The sequence below is a fragment of the Neophocaena asiaeorientalis genome, unplaced genomic scaffold (genome assembly GCF_003031525.2).
Source record: "Neophocaena asiaeorientalis asiaeorientalis breed wild unplaced genomic scaffold, Neophocaena_asiaeorientalis_V1.1 scaffold78, whole genome shotgun sequence".
In the NCBI taxonomy this organism is placed as follows: domain Eukaryota; kingdom Metazoa; phylum Chordata; class Mammalia; order Artiodactyla; family Phocoenidae; genus Neophocaena; species Neophocaena asiaeorientalis.
Window position 1 is genome coordinate 13,532,859 of NW_020175018.1, and position 22,610 is coordinate 13,555,468.

Sequence of the window (22,610 nt, forward strand, 5' to 3'; positions counted from 1 at the left end):
TTTTTTTTTTTTTGGCACAGTCCACGTTTTCTATAAGTGAATATTTATCTCAGTATCAGAAAAGAGAGATAAAGTGGAAAAGCCAAAATAAAATTTTTTTTGTGCAAAACACACTAAATATATGTCCTAGGATGAATTGTTTTGTAATAGTTTTTGTAAGTGCCCATCAGTAGGGGTCTGGAATACCAGGCAGCCTTTATGGTGGCGCAGTGGTTAAGAATCTGCCTGCCTGGTGGCGCAGTGGTTAAGAATCCGCCTGCCAACGCAGGGGATACGGGTTTGTGCCCTGGTCCAGGAAGATCCCACATGCCACGGAGCAACTAAGCCCATGCGCCACAACTACTGAGCCTGCGCTCTAGAGCCCACGAACCACAACTACTGAGCCCGTGTGCTGCAACTACTGAAGCCCGCAGGCCTAGAGCCCGTGCACTACAACGAAGAGTAGTCCCCACTCGCTGCAACTAGAGAAAGCCCGTGTGCAGCAACGAAGACCCAACGCAGCCCCCCGCCCCTCCCAAAAAAATAAATAGAAAAAAAGGAGGGACTTCTCTGGCGGTCCAGTGGTTAAGACTCCGTGCTTCCAATGCAAGGGGTGGGGGTGTGATCCCTGTTTGGGGAACTAAGATCCCACAAGTCGCGTGGTGAGGCAAAGAAGAAAAATAAAAGGCTGAAGGAAAGCTGTATGGGCTGTTAGGTTGTCTTCTCCACTATATTTTATGAAGTGAAAAAAGCAAGATATAGAATGTGTATAGTGACCCATATCTACATTTTTTTCTATTGAGATATAGTTGATGTGTAGCATTATGTAAGTTACAGGTATATAACATAGTGATTCATGACCCATGTGTACGTTTTATTTATTTATTTTTATTGAAGTATAGTTGGTTTACAATGTTGTACTAATTTCTGCTGATGTGTACATTTTTAAAAAGACATCCATCCTTGCCTACATATGCCTGTTGGTAACTGCTGGTGTGTATGTGCACTTTTATTTCCCTCTGGACAGATAACACAAGAGATTTTTTTTTTAATATTTATTTATTTATTTATTTTTATATCTTTGGCTGCATCAGGTCTTAGTTGTGGCATGTGGGATCTTTTGTTGTGGCACTCGGGCTTCTCTCTAGTTGTGGCTCGAGGGCTCAGTAGTTGTGGCGTCGTGGGCTTAGTTGCCCCGCAGCATGTGGGATCTTAGTTCCCTGACCAGGGATTGAACCCGTGTCCCCTGCATTGGAAGGTGGATTCTTAACCACTGGACCACCAGGGAAGTCCCCACAGGAGATTGTTAACAGTGATCTATGAGGAGAGGGTCTGCAGGGAAAGGAGGAGAAGGCTTTTCTTGTACTTTTTTGGTCGATGTTTTTTCTCATTCTGGGGGTTGTCTTTACACTTTCCTTTTGTTTTGGCTGCACCTCACGGCTTGCAGGATCTTCGTTCCCCAACCAGGGATCGAACCCGTGCCACCTGCATTGGAAGCGCAGAGTCCTAACCACTGGATGGCCATGGAATTCCCAATCTTTTCACTTTCTTGATAGTGTCCTTTGAAGAACAAAGGTTTTTAATTTTGATGAAGTTCAGTGTATCTAATTTTTCTTTTGTCACTTGTGTCGTATGTAGGAAACCATTCTCTAACCCAAGGTGGCTTCCCAGAGAAAGAGCTGGCAGATCTGCCAAAGCTACAAGGCTCTGCTGGCCACACTGAGCAGCATTACTAAGCAAGATGGCCAGCAGGTCTGGGGTCCCATGGGCTCCGCCAGGCTCTAGCTGGGTGCACTGGGCCACATAACCTCCTTGAGTTTTCTCTGTGAAGCGGGGTCATGGCAATCCCTGCCTCAAGGAAGCCCTGAGGCTGAACAGCGAGTTGCCTGTCCAGGGCTAGCGCTCAGTGAAAGACAGCCATTACAATCTTACTGTCCCCCTCTGAGTGCTTCCGCCTCTTTCTCCCAGTGGCCTGAGGCCCGACTTGGCCCTTGTCTCTTCCCCAGGGTCTGGTTACATGTACTTGCAGGATCTGGCAGCCTCTGTGGAAAACAGGGTCAGGCCTGCCCATGCCTGGCCCCCTGGCCTAGAAGCTCCTGGGTTCAAAGGAGCAGTGCCCCCATCTTCGCACACCCTGGTGTGGAGGCCAAGGGCAGCGAGGAGGTCACTGAGGCCACAGGCTGTGGTGCCAGCGGTGCGATGCCTTCCCAAGTGCACACGGTTAATAGGAACAGTGGGGTTGAACCCAGCTCTTTCTGGGCTCCTAACTGCCCTCTGATTATAATAGCCAGCACTTACAGGCCATCACCATGGGCCAGTCTTGTAGGAAGTACTTTATATACCTTATTTCATTCACGTTTTCCCTAAAATCCTAGGAAGTAGGTTCTCTTACTTCAGCTGACAGATAAGAAAACCGGGGCTCAGAATAAGGGAGTTATTTACTCAGGGTCACACAACTCGGAACTGGTGGCGCCAAGGTCTGGACCAGGTCTGCTCGGGTCTAGAGCAGTGCTGTTCAGTAGGAGGTCATGTATCTTATTTAAAATTTTCTGGAGACCACATTAAAAAGCAAAAGGAAATGGGTGAAATGACTTTTTAAATTTTATTTATTTAGTTTTGGCTGCGTTGGGTCTTCATTGCTGTGCGCTGGCTTTCTCTAGTTGCAGCGAGCAGGGGCTACTCTTCGTTGCGGTGCACGGGCTCTAGGCGCGCAGGCTTCAGTAGTTGCGGCACGTGAGCTCAGTAGTTGTGGCTCGTGGGCTCTAGAGCGCAGGCTCGGTAGTTGTGGCGCATGGGCTTCGTTGCTCCGCGGCATGTGGGATCTTCCTGGACCGGGGTTTGAACACGTGTCCCCTGCATTGGCAGGCGGCTTCTTAACTACTGCGCCACCAGGGAAGCCCTGAAATGACTTAATAATATATTTTCTATAGTCTGGTATATCCAAAATATTATCATTTCAACATGTAATCAAGATGAAAAATCACTGAGGTATTTCACGTTCTTGTAGGCTTGGGGTTTTTTTTGCGGGGGGATACTAAGTGTTTGAAATTGGTGTGTATTTATGCTTATGGCCCATGTCAGGTGGGACTGGCCGAGTCTCAAGTGTGCACTGGCCGTGCGTTGCCGGTGGCTCCTGTGTGGGGCAGCTCAGTCCAGACCTGTGCTTGCTGCTGGGCCTCAGAGCTGTCCCCTGTTTCCCTGGGGGCTGAACCCCCATCATGGTGAAGGAAGGGGCCGTTGGCGTGGGGAGCTTGGGGGGCCTGGGTTGACCGTCATTGTTTTACCCACAGCCAGAGTCACAGCGAAGGGAGTTTGCGGAGAAGCTGGAGTCCCTGCTGCACCGGGCCTACCACCTGCAGGAGGAGTTCGGGTCCACTTTTCCGGCCGACAACATGCTGCTGGACCTCGGTGAGCGGGGCCGGGGCGAATGATCCCCAGGGCCCACGACCTCATCCGATCAGTGCCTCCCTGCACAGACGGGGAAACTGAGGCCCCACAGGCAGGAACAGAATTGGAATGAGGCCCTGGGAGTCCCTGGCCGGTGTGCCTTGCCCCATCCCCTTGGGAGCGGGCTTTTGGGGCTTGTATGTCAACATCTCCCCTGCTAGCTGTTCCAGGTGTTTGGTTTGAGCCCTGTTCTGCGGGCACCGGGTGGGCGGAGGGTGGCTCATTGAGGTCAAGGGGTGTGACATCACTGAGATGGAATGAAGTTATTCAGCCAAGCAGCCAATGTTCTCCTAGTGCCTGCTGCGTGCCAGACCCCGTGTGGTGACTGTGACCCCCCAGGGCCCTTCCCTGGGGGCTGTCCGCCCCCAGGGGGGAACATCAGACTACTGAGTGTCGGGCTCCCTGGCTCTTCCAGTGGTGGCACAGGCCCAGTGAGGGCTGGCCAGGGTGACACATCTTCCACTTCTGTCCCCATCCGAGCAGTCCCACTTCCTCTGGCCTCCCCGTGTGACAGAGAAGGCTGGTGGGGCATTCAGGGCTGTGAACCTTTCCCAAGTCCCCTTGAGTGTCCAGACCCCCTCGCCCTTGAGCGGGTGGGATGGAAGTGCTGAGTGAGGGGCCCTTTGGCATCAGAGGCTGTTTCAGCTTGTCAGAGAGGGGGAGCAACTTGCCCAGGGCCACACAGCACAGCACAGCCTGCCCTCAGAGCTCAGGGCCCACAGTCCTCAGGGTCAGGCGGTGCGGACGTGGCACAGAAAATAGGAGCTTTGCTACCATCGGCGTCATTCGTCCAGAATCGGGCGTTGGGAGGCTTGGTGTACGTTTAGCTCGATCGGTGATTCCAGGAGTCTCAGCTCAGCCCCTCCCTTCCCTCTCTGCCCAGAGCGGACCCTCATGCTGCCCCTGACCGAGGGCTCGCTGCATCTGCGGGCGGACCATGAGGACAGCCTGACCTCGGAGGATTCCTTCTTCTCCGCCACTGAGGTGGCGTGGGTTGGGGGGATGGCTGCGGGGAGAGGGGTGAAGGCCGGGGCTCCCGCGTGGCTCCTTGGCGGGCGAGCACTGGGTTGTGGGAAAGTGAAGGCATTTCCTCTGATGGGAGCAGAATCTGGAGGTCGCCAGTGCTGCTCCCCGGGGGACTCTTCAGTGTTGCTGGAATGGGGAAGCCTGAGAAACCAGGGGTTGTAGGTCCTATGAGTGAGGGCAGGGGTCCCCGTCCCCAGCAGCTCCAGCCCACGCCGGCCTCTCCCTTCTCCAGACCGAGTGCTCATTGCTTGGTTAGTTTCCTGCCATGGCCACGTGTGCCAGGCGGCTGTCCTTTCCTGGGATGGGAGGACACGGGTGTGTGTCCAGTAGATGGTCCCTTTCGGAAGGGCACCCGGTGATGGGGATGCTGAGAGCCAGAGTAGAACTCAAACCCGGGCCTCTGCCCTCAGCCAGCATTCCTGCTGACGTTCCCTCTGAAGCGTTGGCCCCTAGGGCGTACTCCGCCAGAAGTCCCCTGGGCAGGTGCCCTTGACCCACCCCAAGGCTCCGCCCCCGCCTGCCAATGCTGCTGACACAGGCCTCCACCCTCCCCCCAGCTCTTTGAGTCCCTGCAGGTTGGAGATTACCCGAGCCCACTCTCCAGGCCTGCCGCCGCCTACGAGGAGGCCCTGCAGCTGGTGAAGGAGGGCAGAGTGCCCTGCCGGACCCTCAGGTGAGCATGGGAGGGAAGGAGGCAGGTGTGGGGGGGGCCGTCCCCTTGGAGGAGGCTGGGGAAGCCAGCAGGGCTTGGTGGGGACCCAGCTGAGCCAGGCTGAGGGTGGGACGGTCTGGCCGTGGCTCCTGCCCCAGCTTCGGAGACCCTAGGATGGCCCCAGTACAAGACAGGCAGGTCTAGGGTTGACGATGACAATAACTAATTAATATAAGTAATTAAAATAACAATCGTTCGCACATGTTCTGAGGGGTCCAGTCATGGAAGCACCGTGGGCGCTGTCCCTAAGCCCTGTGTTCTGACACACTCCTTTAAGGAGCCGTCCAGAAGCCAGGCTTTGGAGACAGACAGACCCCGGTTGTCTCCAGGTCTTGCTACTTGGTGGCGTGTGGCCCTGGACAAGTCTCCTGACTTCTCTTAGCCTCAGTCTTCTCCTGTGTGGTATATTGACGGCTCTTATCCACCTTAAATTAATTGTTCTGTATGATGGTCATGAGTCCCAGATTTAAGTATGTGTGTTTAAAGTTCACTGACTGAAAATGGCCAAAGGCCCCAGCTGAAGCCTTGGGGATTTGGATGAAGTGCCCAGATCAGGGCACCTCTAGCTGCCCCAGAAAGCCCTGCCCTGGCCTTGGGAGCAATTTGGCCATTTTGGTCCTTTGCTAGAGAGGGTCCTTTGCTGGTTGGGGCCTAAAGGAGGCCGGGGTCAGCCCGATCCCCAGTGACCATACCTGCCAGGGGCGCCCAGTGCCATCGAGGCAGCCCGTCCTCAGGGAGCATCTTGTCAGCCCCTTCCTCGGGTTTGGGGGAGACTGAGGCCTAGAGGGGGGCAGCCACCTGCCCGAGGTCACACTACCAGGTGGAGGCAGGGCCACCCAGGGCTCTGCCCTGACCCCACGGGGGGTCGCTGGCTGGGGCCCAGGTGCTGTGACTGTGCGCTTCTCCTCAGGACAGAACTGCTGGGCTGCTACAGTGACCAGGACTTTCTGGCCAAGCTGCATTGTGTGCGGCAAGCCTTCGAGGTGGGTGCGGTCCGGGGCGCGATGGGGGGATGGGGGCAGTCAAGCAGGCTCCTCTACGCGGATGGCTACCTGCCCAGCGCACGGTGTTGCCCTGTCCGCGGCTTGGGGGGGCCGCCAGCCTGTCAGCTCACCGCCTCCCTCCTCACCCCTTAGGGCCTCCTGGAGGACAAGAGTCACCAGTATTTCTTCGGGGAGGTTGGCCGGCAGATGGTGACGGGCCTGATGACCAAGGCTGAGAAGGTAGCAGGGAGTGGGGGGCTCTCTTTTCGGCTCTTCTTCCCCCTGCGTTGTTTGTTTTTTTTTTATCTTTCTAACTTTTATTTAATTCTGTTAAAAAAAAGAAAAGAAAAAGAAAAAACCCAATCTAAAAGCGAGCTGACGAGCTCTCACTTCATCCTGCAGGCCACAGGAGAGCAGGGAAAGGGTTGGATGTTTTTGCTCCCTGTGCTAATTCTGAAAAGTACGGACCTGTCTTGCCTCTTATTTCTGATTACAGCATGACACAGTTTTACAAAGTTCGCCGATTATGAGACGCAAACCGTACAGGGTCTCCGGGACCCCACTTGCCAGGGGAAACCGCTGTGCACGATCTGATATATGTCCTCCTACTCGGTTCCATAGACTCTAACCTTTGAACATTGTAATTTAACTTCCAGAGCTTGGTTTGTGTTCTGCGGGCTGTTCTGCAGCTTTATTTTGTTCTGTAAGAGTCCATCTCGTCCATCTTTCTGTGTCAGTAGACGGACAGGTTGTGTGGTATCGTGTCAGGCGGGTCGGCTCTGGTTAGTCTGGTCCTCCCAGGGATGGACATTTGGGTTGTGTCTGACTTTTCCGGAATCACAGACACCGCTATTATACTCCGTCTGTTTATAATCAGTCCTCTTTCGGTACCGGTGGGATTTTCTGTGGGGCAAAGCCCAGGTGTGGTAAGGCTGCGTCTTGGGCACAGATACGTTTCCAAGGCTGGCAGATCTTGCCCGTTTACCCTCCGAAACGCCTTAACAACTTGAGCCCCTCTCAGCAGTATAAGGCTGTGTCTCCTTACATCTTGGCCAATACCGGATATCAGTACAGGCATACCTCGTTTCGTGGTGTGTGTTTTGGCTTCATTGTGCTTCGCAGTGTTTTACAAGTTGAAGGTTTGTGGCCACCCTGTGTCGAGTAGGTCCGTTGGTGCCGTTTTTCCAATAGCATTGGTTCACTTCATGTCTCTCACATTCTGGTAATTCTCGCCGTTTTTCAAACTTTTTAATCACTATTGTATTTGTTATGGTGATCAGTGATCTTTGATGTTACTGTTGTAATTTTTTTTTGTTATTAATTTTTATTGCAGTGTGGTTGCTTTACGGTGTTATGTTAGCCTCCACTGCACAACAAAATGAATCAGCCAGGGCTTCCCTGGTGGCAGTGGTTGAGAGTCCGCCTGCCGATGCAGGGGACACGAGTTCGTGCCCCAGTCTGGGAAGATCCCACATGCTGCAGAGCGGCTGGGCCTGTGAGCCATGGCCGCTGAGCCTGCGCGTCCAGAGCCTGTGCTCCGCAACGGGAGAGGCCACAACAGTGAGAGGCCCGTGTACTGCAAAAAAAAAAAAAAAAAAGAAAGAATCAGCCATACACAGACAGATATCCCCTCCCTTTTGGACTTCCCTCCCATTTAGGTCACCACAGTGCCTTAGGTAGAGTTTCCTGTGCTATGCAGTATGTTCCCATCAGTTGTCTATTTTATACTTAGTATCAATAATGTATATGTGTCAATCCCAGTCTCCCAATTCCTCCCACCCCACCCCTTTCCCCCTTGGTATCCGTACATTTGTTCTCTACATCTGTGTCTCTATTTCTGCTTTGCAAATAAGATCATCTATACCATTTTTCTAGATTCCACATATTTGCATTATTATATGATATTTGCTTTTCTCTTTCGGACTTACTTCACTCTGTATGACACTCTCTAGGTCCATCCACGTCCATTGTAATTGTTTTGGGGTGCCACAAACCGCACCCATACAAGACAGCGAACTTAATCAATAAATGTTGGGTGTGTTCTGACTGCTCCACTGACTGGCTTTCCCCTGTCTCTCTCCCTCTCCTTGGCCTCCTATTCCCTGAGACACCACAGTATTGAAATTAGGCCAGTTCATAACCCTACAGTGACCTCTAAGTTTTCAAATAAAAGGAAGAGTCACATGTCTCGCACTTTAAATCGAAAGCTAGAAATGGTTAAGCTTAGTGAGGAGGGCATGTTGAAAGCTGAGACAGGCCAAAAGCTAGGCCTCTTGTGCCAAACAGTTAGCCAAGCTGTGAACACAGAGGAAAAGTTTTGAAGGCGATTAAGTGAACACGTGACAGTGAACATGAATGATAAGAAGGCAAAACAGCCTTATTGCTGATACAGAGAAGGTTCGAGTGGCCTGAATAGAAGATCAAACCAGCCACAACGTTCCCTTAGACCAAAGCCTCATCCAGAGCAAGGCCCTAACTCTCCTCAATTCTGTGAAGGCTGAGAGAGACGAGGAAGCTGCAGAAGGAAAGTTTGAAGCTGACAGAGGTTGGCTCATGAGGCTTAAGGAGAGAAGCCATGTCATAACATAAAAGTACAAGGTGAAACAGTTAAGTGTGGATGAATTAATCAAGGTACTACACTAAACAACAGATCTGCAGTGTAGACGAACTAGCCTTCTGTTGGAAGAAGGTATCATCTAGGACTTTCATTGCTCCAGTGGAGAAGTCAATGCCTGGCTTCAAAAGACAGCCTGGGGCTTCCCTGGTGGCTCAGTGGTTGAGAGTCCACCTGCCGATGCAGGGGACACGGGTTCGTGCCCCGGTCCGGGAGGATCCCACATGCCGCGGAGTGGCTGGGCCCGTGAGCCATGGCCGCTGAGCCTGCGCGTCTGGAGCCTGTGCTCCGCAACGGGAGAGGCCACAACAGTGAGAGGCCCGCGTAGCGCAAAAAGCCTGGATGACAGCACATCTGTTTACAACACGGTTTACTGTTGAGACCCACTGCTCAGGAAAAAAGATTCCTTTTAAAATATTACTGCTCATTGACAATGCACCTGGTCACCCAAGGTGGATGGAGATGTACAACAAGATTCATGTTTTCATGCCTGCTAACACAACATCCGTTCTGTAGCCCATGGATCAAAGACTCATTTTTGACTCTCAAGTCTTATTATTTAAGAAATACCTTTTGTAAGGTTACAGCTGCCATAGACATTGATTCTTCTGGTGGATCTGGGCAGAGTAAATTGAAAACCTTCTGGAAAGGATTCACCATTTCGGTTGCCATTAAGAACACTTGTGATTAGTGGGAAGAAGTCAAAATATCGACATTAACGAGAGTTTGGAAGAAGTTGATTTCAGCCCTCCTGGATGACTTTGAGGGGTTCAGGACTTCAGTGGAGGAGGTAACGGCATGTGTGGTGGAAATAGCAGGAGAACTAGAATGAGAAGTGGAGCCTGAAGATGTGACTGAATCTCTGCAACCTCATGATAAAACTTGAATGGATGAGGAATTGCTTCTTATGGATGAGCAAAGAAAGTGGTTTCTCAAGATGGAATCTACTCCTGGTGAAGATGCTGTGAAGATTGTTGAAATGACAACAAAGGATTTAGAATATTACATACACATAGTTGACGAAGCAGCAACAGGGTTTGAGGGTATTGACTCCCATTTTGAAAGAAGTTCTGTGTGTAAAATGCCATCAAACAGCATTGCACGCTACAGAGAAATCGTTTGTGAAAGGAAGAGTCAGTAGATGTGGCAAACTTCATTGTTGTCTTTCTTTTTTTTTGTTTTTGTTTTTGTTTTTGTTTTTGTTTCTTGCGGTACGCGGGCCTCTCACGGTTGTGGCCTACTCCTGTTGCGGAGCACAGGCTCCGGACGCGCAGGCTCAGTGGCCATGGCTCACGGGCCCAGCCACTCCGCGGCATGTGGGATCCTCCCGGACCGGGGCACGAACCCGTGTCCCCTGCATCGGCAGGCGGACTCTCAACCGCTGTGCCACCAGGGTAGACCTCTTTTTCTTATTTTAAAATAATTTAATTAATTAATTTTGTTTGTTTGCGTTGGGTCTTTGTTGCTGTGTGCGGGCTTTTCTCTACTTGTGAGCAGGGGCTACTCTTCATTGTGGTGTGCCGGCTTCTCATTGCGGTGGCTTCTCTTGTTGCGGAACACGGGCTCTCGGCGCGCGGGCTTCAGTAGTTGTGGAACACGGGCTCAGTAGTTGTGGCTTGCGGGCTCTAGATCGCAGGCTCAGTAGTTGTGGTGCACAGGCTTAGTTGATCCGTGGCATGTGGGATCCTCCCGGAGCAGGGCTCAAACCCACGTCCCCTGCATTGGCAGGCGGAACCTTAACCACTGCGCCACCAGGGAAGCCCCACTGTTGTCTTATTTTTAAGAATTGCCGCAGCCATCCCAGCCTTCAGCAACTACCACCCTGATCAGTCAGCAGCCATCAACACGGAGGCAGGACCTTCCACCAGCACAAAGATTATGACTCACCAATGGCTCAGATGATGGTTAGTGTTTTTTAGCAATAAAGCATTTTGGAATTAAGGTATGTACATTGTCTTATTAGACATAATGCTATTGCATACTTAATACACTACAGTATAGTATAAACATAACATTTATACACACTGGGAAACCAAAAAAATTCATGCAGCTTGCTTTATTGAGATATTCACTGTGTTGGGGTGGTCTGGAACCAGACCTGCAGTATCAACGAGGTCTGCCTGTAATTTTTTAAAAAATATTTATGTATGTATGTATGTATGTATGTATTTGGTTGCGCTGGGTCTTAGTTGCATCAGGCGGGCTCCTTAGTTGCGGCTCCAGGGCTCCTTAGTTGTGGCATGTGAATTCTTAGTTGCGGCATGCATGTGGGATCTAGTTTCCTGGTCGGGGATTGAACCTGGACCCCCTGCATTGGGAGCGTGGAGTCTTAACCACTGCACCACCAGGGAAGTCCCTGTAATGTTTTTAATCTTTGTTTCATCCATTACTTTATGTTTCTTGGATTATTAACAAGGTTGCATACATTCTCATGTTTATTTGGCCACTTGTGTTTCTTTTTTTTTTTTGATGGGTTTGAGCAAAGCTCTTGAACCCGCCTCTTTCCTCTAGAGTCCTTCCTCCTCATGGGCTGGGCGTAATGTGAGGTAATGGTTCTGAAATGTCACCTCTGACACATCACCCAACTGCTTAAAACCCACCCTCGCTCCCACTGCCCTTGGTGTAAAGACCAAGCTCTTCTGCCCTGTGGCCTCAGGGCTTCTGGTGCTCACAGACTTCCTCCCTGATCTGGCCTCTGCAGATGCTGGCCGCTCAGCACCTGGAACGCTGTTCCTCAACTCTTTTTGTTGTCGTTAGTTACCTTGTTGTAAAATACGCACATAAGAGTATCAAAAGGTAGGATGTGGACTTCCCTGGTGGCACAGTGGTTAAGAATCTGCCTGCCAATGCAGAGGACACGGGTTTGAGCCCTGGCCCAGGAAGATCCCACATGCTGTGGAGCAACTAAGCCCGTGCACCACAACTACTGAGCCTGTGCTCTAGAGCCCACGAGACACAACTACCGAAGCCTGCGTGCCACAACTACTGAAGCCTACGCGCCTAGAGCTCATGCTCCGTGACAAGAGAAGCCACTGCAATGAAGAGCAGCCCCCGCTTGCTGCAACTAGAGAAAGCCCGCGTGCGGCAACGAGTGCCCAACGCAGCCAAAAATAAATAAATTTTTTTTAAAAAGTAGGATTTGGGCTTCCCTGGTGGTGCAGTGGTTGGGAGTCCGCCTGCCGATGCAGGGGACACGGGTTCGTGCCCCGGTCTGGGAAGATCCCACATGCCGCAGAGTGGCTGCGCCCGTGAGCCATGGCCGCTGAGCCTGTGCGTCCGGAGCCTGTGCTCTGCAACAGGAGAGGCCACAACAGTGAGAGGCCCGCATAACGCAAAAAAAAAAAAAATAATAATAATAATGATAAATAAATAGTAGGATTTAATGACTGGAAAGATGAACCCCTGTGTACCAGCCCCCAGGGTAGAAGGTGGAACACATACCAGTATCCTGAAGTCCCTGTCCCACTCCCTCCTTCTCTTCCTTGGTCACCTGCCTTCTGAGTCCCAGCTCTTTCCCCAGGAGAACCTCACCTGACTTGTCCCCTGGGTCCCGATAGCCCTTGGGCTCATCCTGCCCAGTATGGCCCCATCACCCTGCATCCTCATGCCTACGAGGGCCAGAAGCCCCGCTCTCCTGGCACAGGTATGTGCCCAGCCCAGGGCCTGGCACAGGGCAGCTGCTCCATAAACGTGAATACTGTTGGCTCTCCGTATCCATGGGTTCCACATCCGCAGGTTCTGCATCTGTGGGTCCAACCAACCTCAGACTGAAAATACTAAAAAAAAAAAAAATCCAGAAAATTCCAAAAAGCGAAACTTGGATTTGCCATGCACCAGCAAATTATTTATTTAGCATTTACATTGTACTAGGTGTTATAAGTAATCTAGAGATGATTTAAGGTGCAGGGGAGGATGTGCTTAGGTTATATGCAAATACTGTGCCCTTTTATAAAAGGGATTTGAGCATCTAGATTTTGGTATCTGCATAGGTCCTGGACCTAATCTTTTGCAGATTCTGAGGGACAACTCATTATCCTCCCAGCAGCTGCCATTTACCGAGCAGCACAGCGAGCCTGGTGCTTCACTCACATTTCGTCACCTCCGGTAGCTCATTTGATCCTGATGTCTCCATCTGCTCGGCCGAAAAGGAAAGTGAGCCTGGGGAGGTAGAGGGGCTTGCCCGGTCACTAAGCAAGGTTAGGGTGGAGCCAGGATTTGAACCCCAGTCAGCCTGAGCCCAGCCATGCCCTTAGCCTGTTCTTTGTGGCCTCCCCAGGAGGGTGAAAGGACGAACAAGTGAAGAAGGGCAAGTGAGGCTACAGCAGGTGTCAGGGGCTTTAGTGGACGGCCGATTTCTGCGGCTGCTCCCAGAAGGGCCCGGAGGCTCGGCTTTTTTCTCTCTGGCCTCTGCACCACTACAGGACTTGGCTTGCTTTTATTTATTTATTTATTATTTATTTGTTTGTTTATTGGCTGCGTTGGATCTTCATTGCTGCATACGGGCTTCTCGTTGTAGTGGTTTCTCTTGTTGCGGAGCGCGGGCTTTAGGTGCGCAGGCTTCAGTAGTTGTGGCGTGTGGGCTCAGTCATTGTGGCTCGAAGGCTCAGTAGTTGTGGCTCAGGGGCTCTAGAGTACAGGCTCAGTAGCTCTGTGGCATGTCATGTGGGGTCTTCCCAGACCAGGGATTGAACCCCTGTCCCCTGCATTGGCATTGTGGCTCGAAGGCTCAGTAGTTGTGGCTCAGGGGCTCTAGAGTACAGGCTCAGTAGCTCTGTGGCATGTCATGTGGGGTCTTCCCAGACCAGGGATTGAACCCCTGTCCCCTGCATTGGCAGGTGGATTCTTAACCGCTGCGCCACCAGGGAAGTCCTTGGCTTGATTTTGATTAAGAAATCAAGAAGAGGCTCGGCTGGCTATCTAGCAGCTCTTGAGCGCCAGACCCCACTCCCAGCCCTGGACTGAGCGGTAACTGACAGCCCTGTCAGGTTTTTCCAGGCAGCAGACCTGGGGTGGCCTCTGTCTGGGAAGACGCCAGCCCCTGCACACACCCAGGCTCTGGAATTGTGGAATCAGGCCGCCTCCTTGCTATGCCTGGGGCCAGACGTGAAGCCTCCCCAAGCCTCAGTCCCCTACTGTGTAGATGGGCGTGTCCTGGGGATGTCACGAGCTGATGCCAGTGGCCATCAAAAATGTCAGCAAGGGCCAGCCCACATCTTCAGCTTCGTTGTCAACTTTTACATATGAGGAAACTGAAGCTCGGGGAGGTTAAGGCACAGCCCAGGGTCATCCTAGCAGATTCTCTTTAAAACTTAATGAAAATAGTTTTTAAAAAGTTTATAAAAATGGGAGTTCCCTGGCGGCCTAGTGGTTAGGATTCCAGGCTTTCACTGCCATGGCCCGGATTCAACACCCAGTCGGGGAACTAAGATCCTGCAAGCCGTGTGGCATGGCAAAAAAAAAAAAAAGAAAAGATTATAAAAATGACTCATGCTGGGCTTCCCTGGTGGCGCAGTGGTTGAGAGTCTGCCTGCTGATCGATGCAGGGGACACAGGTTCATGCCCCCGTCCGGGAAGATCCCACATGCTGCAGAGCGGCTGGGCCCGTGAGCCATGGCTGCTGAGCCTGCGTGTCCGGAGCCTGTGCTCCGCAACAGGAGAGGCCACAACAGTGAGAGGCCCACGTACCGCAAAAAAAAAAAAAAAGTAACAGGAAAGTCAAAATGTCAAAATCTCAGAGCATCAGAAAAAAAAAAAAAAGACTCAAGCTAATTGTAGAAAAAACTAAGATGATGCAAAAAGCAAGAAAAATTGTCCCCAACGCCACCCTGTTCACATCTTGGTGAACATCCATCCAATGCCTCCTCTGCCTGTGGTTCTTATAAATGGCATCAACCTGCCCCTGCTGCTCTGTGTCAGTTCCACTCTGCCAGGCTCTTGGGCACATCAATGATCTGAAGCCTCAGGATTCATATCTGTAAAATGGGCACAATATTGGACCATCCCTCATGGGACTGTATGAATTAAATGAGTTGATCCACGTTAGATCAGCCCTGGCACGTACTAGCTTTCCACGTCCGTGAATTACGTCTGTGTCTGCAAACTTTGTCGTAAGCCCCAGCTAAGCCTCCCAGTCCCAGAGAGTGAAGAATTCCTCCTGTGTGCTGACCATCTCCGTTCCTGGCAGCATTAGTCCTATACACTATTTATTGCCTGATTGTGTTACACAAACGAGCTTATTGACTCCCCCAGAGTAGCCCCAAGTGTGGGGCTGTAGCTTCTCCCGTTTCACCAGTGAGGCCGATGATTGCGGAGATCTGAAACTTTGGCGGCTGGCTCGACCTCACACCCTTGCCCATCCTTCCAAAGTGAGTGCCTTCTGTGGCATGTGCACATCTTTTGGAAGGCGGTCGTTGCTCAGCAACGAGCTGGTGTGAGACATTGCTGGGCGCCCCTGGTGTTGCATCCCTCTGGGACGTGCCCTGGGCGCCGCAGAGGTGTGTGGAGGCGGGCACAGGACACTTCCTGTCCCATTCTCTCCATGAGTGCTACTCAGGGATTGGCCTTGGCCCAGCCTTGGTGTGTCCCTCTTGCACAGGCCAGCTTGCCCCTGTGGGTCCAGTCCAGCTGCGTCTTGGGGCTTCTCCCACGGCCAAAACAAGCTCTGCTTCTCCCCCCAGAGCCCCAAAGGCTTCCTGGAGAGCTACGAGGAGATGCTGAGCTACGCCCTGCGGCCGGAGACCTGGGCCACCACGCGGCTGGAGCTGGAGGGCCGAGGGGTGAGTTGTTTGTGCTGAGCCTCGGTGTCCTGGGGTTCCCCGCACCTGAGCTCCTTGAACCGGGTGGAGGTGCCTATAGGAGCCCTGCCTTGATTCTGAGGCTCTGAGATGGCTCCATGGCTGCTAGAAGCCCGCATTCCTGCCCTGCCTGCCCCAGGCCCCTCCTCACACCGCCTGGTGTGCCTGCTCAGCCCGGTGTCCCCACCCGCTCTGCCCTCAGAGCACTGCTGCCCCCCGCAGGTGGTGTGCATGAGCTTCTTCGACATCGTGCTGGACTTCATCCTCATGGACGCCTTCGAGGACCTGGAAAACCCCCCGTCCTCGGTGCTTGCCGTCCTGAGGAACCGCTGGCTGTCAGACAGCTTCAAGGAGACGGTGCGTGGCCGCCCCACTCCCAGGCACACACACACTCACGTGACCCTACGCGTGCGCCTGGGCATCAAGGCTGGCTCCCCACCCATCAGGGAGCAGTCACGCCACTGGGATGCTGCCTGCCGCTGTGATCCAGGGCTGCTGGGCACACCAGTCCCCTGCCCTGGAGAACTTCCCACAGGATCCCCTTGCTCTCCTCTGACCAGTGTAGCACGGAGGGACGTGCACTTCCCTTCTGCACTGTGGTTTCACTTAGGCAGTCTACTCATTTCTGAGCTGCCATTCATTCTGTTCCATTTGAATGCATTAAATAAGTTAAAATACGGAGGAAAAAAAGAAAAAAGAGGTACAGCAGGAGAGCATTGAGCACAGGGCCCCTGCAGGGCGGCCGTGCTGTGTGCCATGGGGGTGGTCTGGAGAGGGGTGGGGCTGGTCTTTTATAGGTGGTAACCATGGATCCCCACAATCACTGAGTGAGGTGGGGCTGCTGAGTCATGGCCATTTTACAGAGGAGGAATCTGAGGCCCAGAGAAGACTGGTGGCTAGTCCAGGGAGCCGCCCAGTAAGGGTTAGAGTCAGGATTCAGATTTAGGTGCGCCTGACTCGTAATTGAGGGCAGGGAGACGACGGAGCTCAGACAGCCGTCCCTATCTCCCTGCTTGGGGTGGGATGAGCTGGGGGTAAGGGCCTGGTTCTGGACTGGGGGTGGCTAGTGGCTGCCGGCCCGGCCTGTTAGTCTGACCCCCCGGGGGTTCCCATCTTTGATTTAGGCCCTGGCCACTGCTTGCTGGTCTGTCCTGAAAGCCAAGAGGAGGCTGCTGATGGTGAGTGAGCTGACAGGGCCCCTGGGGAGCGCCACGCGGGGGCCTTGGGTGTGGTGCCCAGCTCAGTTGACCCTGCATTTGGTGTGTGCTGGACCCTGGTCTAGGGGCAGGACGTGTGGGCTGGGCAGAGGAATGGGGCTCGTGCAGGGAGGTCTTACTGAGCCCCCAGGCCCTGCTGCACCTTTTGGCCTTTGTCACAGCACCGGCCACCTGTCCTGCCATTACTGCTCCCTTGACCAGGAGGGCCTCAAAGGCACACGTAGATCTGTTTCATCTTCCCACCCAGGGCTCAGCACAGAGCAGGCCACTGTGAAATGTCAAAAGCGGGGAAAGGGTGTCTTCAGAGGGAGGAAGGGCACGTGTAGAGCAGTGGTGGTTGGCTTGGTGGAGGCACCTCGGCGGGGCAGGATGCTCCCGGAGCGGGCAGAGCCTCCCTCCCGCCCATCGGGCTGCATCATCTGCCCTCCCAGGCGGCGACCGGCTGCACTCTCCGGGCTGCTGCGATCCACTGTGCCCCTCTGCCAGCCCGGCTCTGCTGCCCAGCTCATACCAGCTGCCACTGCCACATGCTCTGGGCACTTCCTGTGCTGAGCGCACCCCGGGCCCCTCGTGCAGCCCTCATCACAGCCCCAAGGTTGCCCCTATTCTTCAGAGGTGAAAACCAGGGCTTCGAAAGCCCCAGTCATGGGAATTCCCTGGCGGTCCAGTGGTTAGGACTCGGCGCTTTCACTGCCAGGGCTTGGGTTCAGTCCCTAGTCGGGGAACTAAGATCCTGCGAGCCGCGTGGTGTGGCCAAAAAAACCCAAAAAGCCCCAGTCACCTGCCCGGCATCACCTAGCAAGGACAGTAATGAAGCCCCGGCTCTTAATACGACCCCAGGGCCTGGCTGCCTCACCCTGCCTGGGTCCCAGCCCTCAGCCTTGCCACCCTCCACAGGTGCCTGATGGCTTCATCTCCCATTTCTACTCCGTATCGGAGCACGTTAGCCCCGTCCTAGCCTTCGGCTTCCTCGGACCCAAGCCTCAGCTCTCTGAAGTCTGTGCTTTCTTTAAGGTAAACAGGGAGCTCCGTGTCTGAGAGCTTGTGCTCCTTCCACTGGGAGCCTGACCCGGGTGGGTCCAGAGGAAGCCCCGGGAGGGCAGGAGCTGAGGACAGAAGGGGCTGGGTCAGGGCTCCAGCGGTGAAGGAAGAGGCTTTGGGTGGCCCGGACGACCTCAGCGCGGGGGGTGCAGGGGCCCCGGCCCAGGCCCAATGCCCGCCCTCTCCCCCAGCACCAGATCGTGCAGTACCTGAGGGACATGTTCGACCTGGACAATGTGCGCTACACATCGGTGCCGGCGCTGGCGGACGACATCCTCCAGCTGTCCCGGCGCCGCAGCGAGATCCTGCTCGGCTACCTGGGGGCGCCGGTGGCCAGCAGCATTGGCCTGAACGGTGTGCTGCCCCGAGATAATGGGCCCCCAGAGGAGCTGCAGTAGTGGTGGGTGTGGACCAGCAGGGGTGGCTGGCTGGTCCTCATTCACGTGGCTGATGGCAGAGAGAAGGCCTTGGGGTTGGCATTGGAGGCCTGGGTGTCTGGCCGTCAGCAGTGGCAGAGCCCAGGCCACGGTGGCCAAGGGTGCTCGCCCCTGACCTCGCCCCCACCCCAACCTCCATCACCTGGAATCCCCGAGGCCCAGGGGATAAACTTCCTCGGAGCGGCGTGGAGCCCCGAGGGGCCCGCCTCAGCTGTTCGTGGGAAAGCAGAGGCTGGACCAGTGGCCAGTGGGGCCTGAGGGGTTGTGAGGAGAATCAGGACAGGCAGAGATGGGATGCCCTGGGGGTGGGTGCCCAAAACCCCCTGCCACCCCAGGGCTGCTGAGTGGGGCTGGGAGGGTAGAGATGAAAAAGGGGGTGGCCGGGCGCTGCGGTGGAGGAACCTGGGCTGGACAGTTTCAGATCCAGGCATCTGCCCGGCCAGTCCTGACGGCCTGCTGCCACCCGAGAGAATGTGCTGCTCCAGAGATGGAGGGTGGAGCCACAGAGTGTGGCCGGGGGGCACCTTGGTGGGCGGCGGGCCTGGGCCATCCAGAGGCGGGCCCGCTTTCTTTGCGCTCACGTCAGGGCGGGGACCAGGCCCTTGAACAAACCCAAGCACTGAACTGGGACAGCGTCCTCTGACATACCCTGGCCCTGCCAAAGGCCGTCACTTCTCCCACCTACCTCTGCCACCACCAAAGACGGAGGAGGTGGGGCTGGTCCCCTCGCCCCTGCCCTGCCCTCTGTGAGCCCGGAACTCTCCAGCTGGTGCTAGGCACTGAGCTGGAGGCTCTGACCACGGGTCACCAGGAGCAGGGCCCCTGGAGTGAGGGGGCCCAGGGGCCACATCAGGGGAGGTTAGAGGATGTAGGCGGCTGGACCAGCATCAGGACAAGAAACTTGCCTGGCACTTTGCCTTCAACTCGATGACAAATGCTCTCAAGCCCTGTAGAGCCCGCCTCCCCGCTGGTCCTGCAGAGGAAGGCCAGCCGGCATTTGTAGACTCACTTCTCTTACAGTGTTTTCATCTGAGGTGGGATGGGCTCTTTTATTTATTGCCTTAACACTTTATTTTGAGGTCGGCCCCTTTCCAGGTGGAGAGGCCTGCAAGAGAAACAGACTCCTGGTTCTCCACACTCTGGAGTTGGGACTGGCTCAGACGGGCGGTGGGGGGGCACCCTCCCCTGAATGGCAAAGGGGTCCGGGGCGGGAGGTGGTCTGGCCCTTGGGGGCGGGAAGGAGGGGGGATGGGAGAGGGCCCACTATCTCTGAGCCCAGTCCCTCCCCCACGTGGTCCCTCCTACCCCCCAGACTGTAGGACCGCTGTACACTAACTGTGCTTCTGGCTCCAAACCCACCTCTCAGGAGTCGCTGCCCTGGACGGAGCAGCCTCCTGGGTGGGAAGGACCTGGGCAGCCCCTCCCTTCTGACATTCCGTTCATTTGCACTTCCCCGCGCTGTGAATGTAATCTTGGGCCTGGGCCCCCGGCTGCTCTGACTTGCTCCCAGAAATGCTCCCAGAAGTGGCATATTCATTTCGTCTTTGTTTACACGTCCATGCACTGCCTCTCGCACTTGATTTGTTGCAGCTTCCCACTTTTGTACGGTAGGGCGTGTGCACATTGACTCAGAGTCAAATAAATGATTTAATGATTTCCTTCCACACTGCCGTGCATGTGTGGCTGTTGCTTCCTGGGGGCCTGCTCTTTGGGGTGCAGTTTGGGGGAGGCTCCAGGAGGGCAAAGGTGGAAGGCAGCCTGGTGGGAGCTATGAGCCGCTCGGCAGCCTGCCAGGGCCACGTGTCCCTCGGGTGAAGGTGGGGAGGGTGCCACTGCAGCGCTTAAGGGCATAGATGTGGGTGGGGCAGCCTGGGAGTGGATCCTGCCCCGGCAGCATCTAGGTGAGGTCGCTTAGCTCAGGGGCCTCGATGTCAACAGCTCTTAAGATACAGGCAGGGGACCCGGCAGGGGTGCAGACTCAGCCTCTCAGTCACGGTAAATGGCTGAGTGGGTAAGAGCCAGAGGGGAGGGCTGGAGCAGGAATGCAGCAGATCTGAGCTTACCAGGTGTTCAGAAGTTTTCATGGGCGGTCAGACATCACAAAGTTTATTTGAAAGGTGCAGTAATCCCCTCTATGGGTGGGGGATACATTCCAAAACCCCCAGTGGAGGCCTGAAACCATAGGTAGTACTGAACGCTATATATTCTACGTTTTTTCCTATATACACATACCTATGATAAAGTTTATTTATTTATTTATTTATTTTTTGGCCACGCTGTGTGGCTTGCGGGATCTTAGTTCCCCCAACCAGGGACTGAACCCACACCCTCGGCAGTGAAAGCACGGAGTCCTAAGCACTGGACCGCCAGGGAATTCCTAAAGTTTAATTTCTATAAGTCAGGCACAGTAAGAGATCGATGACAAGAATAATGGGACAATTGTAACAGTATACTGTAATAACAGTTACGTGAATATGGTCTGTCTCAAAATATTGTACAAATTTAATGCCTTTTCCATCTCAACTAATCACATCACACACTGGCTGTAGCTTGCAGCTTGAGGTGCAACAGCAAAACTAGCACAAATTTCTTTTTCCTTCTTCATAATTTCATGGATAAGAGACTTGTTCTTACTGTAGATCTCAGCAACCTCAGTACGTGATTTTTTTCCTTTCCTAACTAAGTTGAAAACTTTCACTTAAAGGAAGCACCTGACAGCTTCTCTCTGTCATATCTGGATTGCCAGCATCGCTACTCTTGTGCTGGGTGACCATCTAGTAAAGTAAGGATTGCTCATACACAAGCACTGTGACACTGTGATAGTCATTCTGATAACCCAGATGGCTATTAAAGGGCAGGTAGTGTATACAGCACGGGTATGCCGGACAGAGGGATGATTCGCATCCCAGGGGACAGAGCAGGATGGCTTGAGATGGCCCGAGATTTCATCATGCCACTCAGAACGGTGCGCAATTTAAAATTTATGAATTGTTTATTTCTGGAATTTTCCGTGTAATATTTTTGGACCATGGTTGACTGAGGGTAAGTGCAGTCTCAGAAAGCAAAACTGGATAAGCAGGGACCACTGTACGTTTTAAAATTTTTCTGTGCTTTTGAAAATTTTAAATGTATAGAAAAGTTTCTCTAGTTGCAGCGAGCAGGGGCTACTCTTCGTTGCGGTGCGTGGGCTTCTCATTGCGGTGGCTTCTCTTGTTGCGGAGCACGGGCTCTAGGCGCGCGGGCTTCCGTAGTTGTGGCTCGCGGGCTCTAGAGCGCAGGCTCAGTAGTTGTGGCGCACGGGCTTAGTTGCTCCACGGCATGTGGGATCTTCCCGGACCAGGGCTCGAACCCGTGTCCCCTGCATTGGCAGGCGGATTCTCAACCACTGTGCCACCAGGGAAGCCCACTGATAGGGTTTTGATATGAGTCTGCAAGCAACTGATTTATTACAGTCTCTGTGCAGTGAAACCTCTCTGCTCATCTGTATTTGCAGCCGCTCCCCAGCGCTAGCATCACCGCCTCAACTCCACCTCGGATCATCAGGCATTAGATTCTCATAAGGAGTGCGCAACATAGATTCCCTCGCATGCGCAGTTCACGGTAGGGTTCGTGCTCCTGTGAGAATCTAATTCCGCCACTGATCTGACAGGCGATGGAGCTCAGGCGGTACTGCGAGCGACGGGGAGCAGCTGTAAAGACAGATGAAGCTTCACTCACTCGCCCGCCGCTCACCTCCCGCTGTGCAGCCCGGTTCCTAACAGGCCACGGACCGCTACCGGTCCATCGCCCAAGGGTTGGGGACCCCTGTTTTAGAGTATTTCCATCACCCCAAAAGACCCCTTATGCTCCACTGCAGTGAATCCCCCAGCCCCCAGGCTGCCACCAATTTACTTTCTCTCATGACTTGCCTTTTCCAGACATTTCCTGTAAGTGGAGCCACACAACATGTGATCTTTTGTGCTTGGCTTCTGTACATAGAATAATGTTTTGAGATTCATCCCTTTTATGTATCAGTATTTTATTTCTCTGTTGCTGAATAGCATTCCACAAAGAGTTTTACCTCTTCCGTTTTGAATACCACTATGGACTCGTGGGTTATTATTTATTTGATATTTACAATCAGTTACAATCAGTTTTCTGATGTTCAGATGGTCACAAATTTTCCCAGTGGGAGCCCCTCTGAGCTGGCTCCTGGCTCCTTTTGCCACCCACCCCCCCCACACCCTGAAATCAGTCTTCGAGAACTTCCTTTCTAGCAGAACAAGTCCCAGGAAGCTCAGAATACCAGACACCAGGTCTGGGAAGGCCCTCAGGGGAATCCTGGCCCACTTATTTCTGTGGCGGCTGGTGGACTGTTACA

At 53.6% G+C, this 22,610-nt stretch overlaps 1 protein-coding gene across 2 annotated transcripts in view; it reads left to right on the top strand.

Annotated features, from left to right (window-relative positions):
* The window catches only part of MIGA2 (mitoguardin 2), a 28,516-nt gene extending 8,602 nt beyond the window's left edge, over positions 1-19,914 (top strand). For both annotated transcript variants that reach the window (XM_024762363.1, XM_024762364.1), the window contains 10 exons: positions 3,270-3,387; positions 4,310-4,410; positions 5,010-5,125; positions 6,075-6,147; positions 6,301-6,387; positions 15,439-15,537; positions 15,778-15,912; positions 16,680-16,733; positions 17,670-17,786; positions 18,005-19,914. In XM_024762363.1, the coding sequence (XP_024618131.1) occupies positions 3,270-3,387; positions 4,310-4,410; positions 5,010-5,125; positions 6,075-6,147; positions 6,301-6,387; positions 15,439-15,537; positions 15,778-15,912; positions 16,680-16,733; positions 17,670-17,786; positions 18,005-18,211 (1,107 nt within the window). In that variant the 3' untranslated portion in view covers positions 18,212-19,914. The remainder of the gene's footprint in view (positions 1-3,269; positions 3,388-4,309; positions 4,411-5,009; positions 5,126-6,074; positions 6,148-6,300; positions 6,388-15,438; positions 15,538-15,777; positions 15,913-16,679; positions 16,734-17,669; positions 17,787-18,004) is intronic.
* Positions 19,915-22,610: the final 2,696 nt, after the last annotated feature.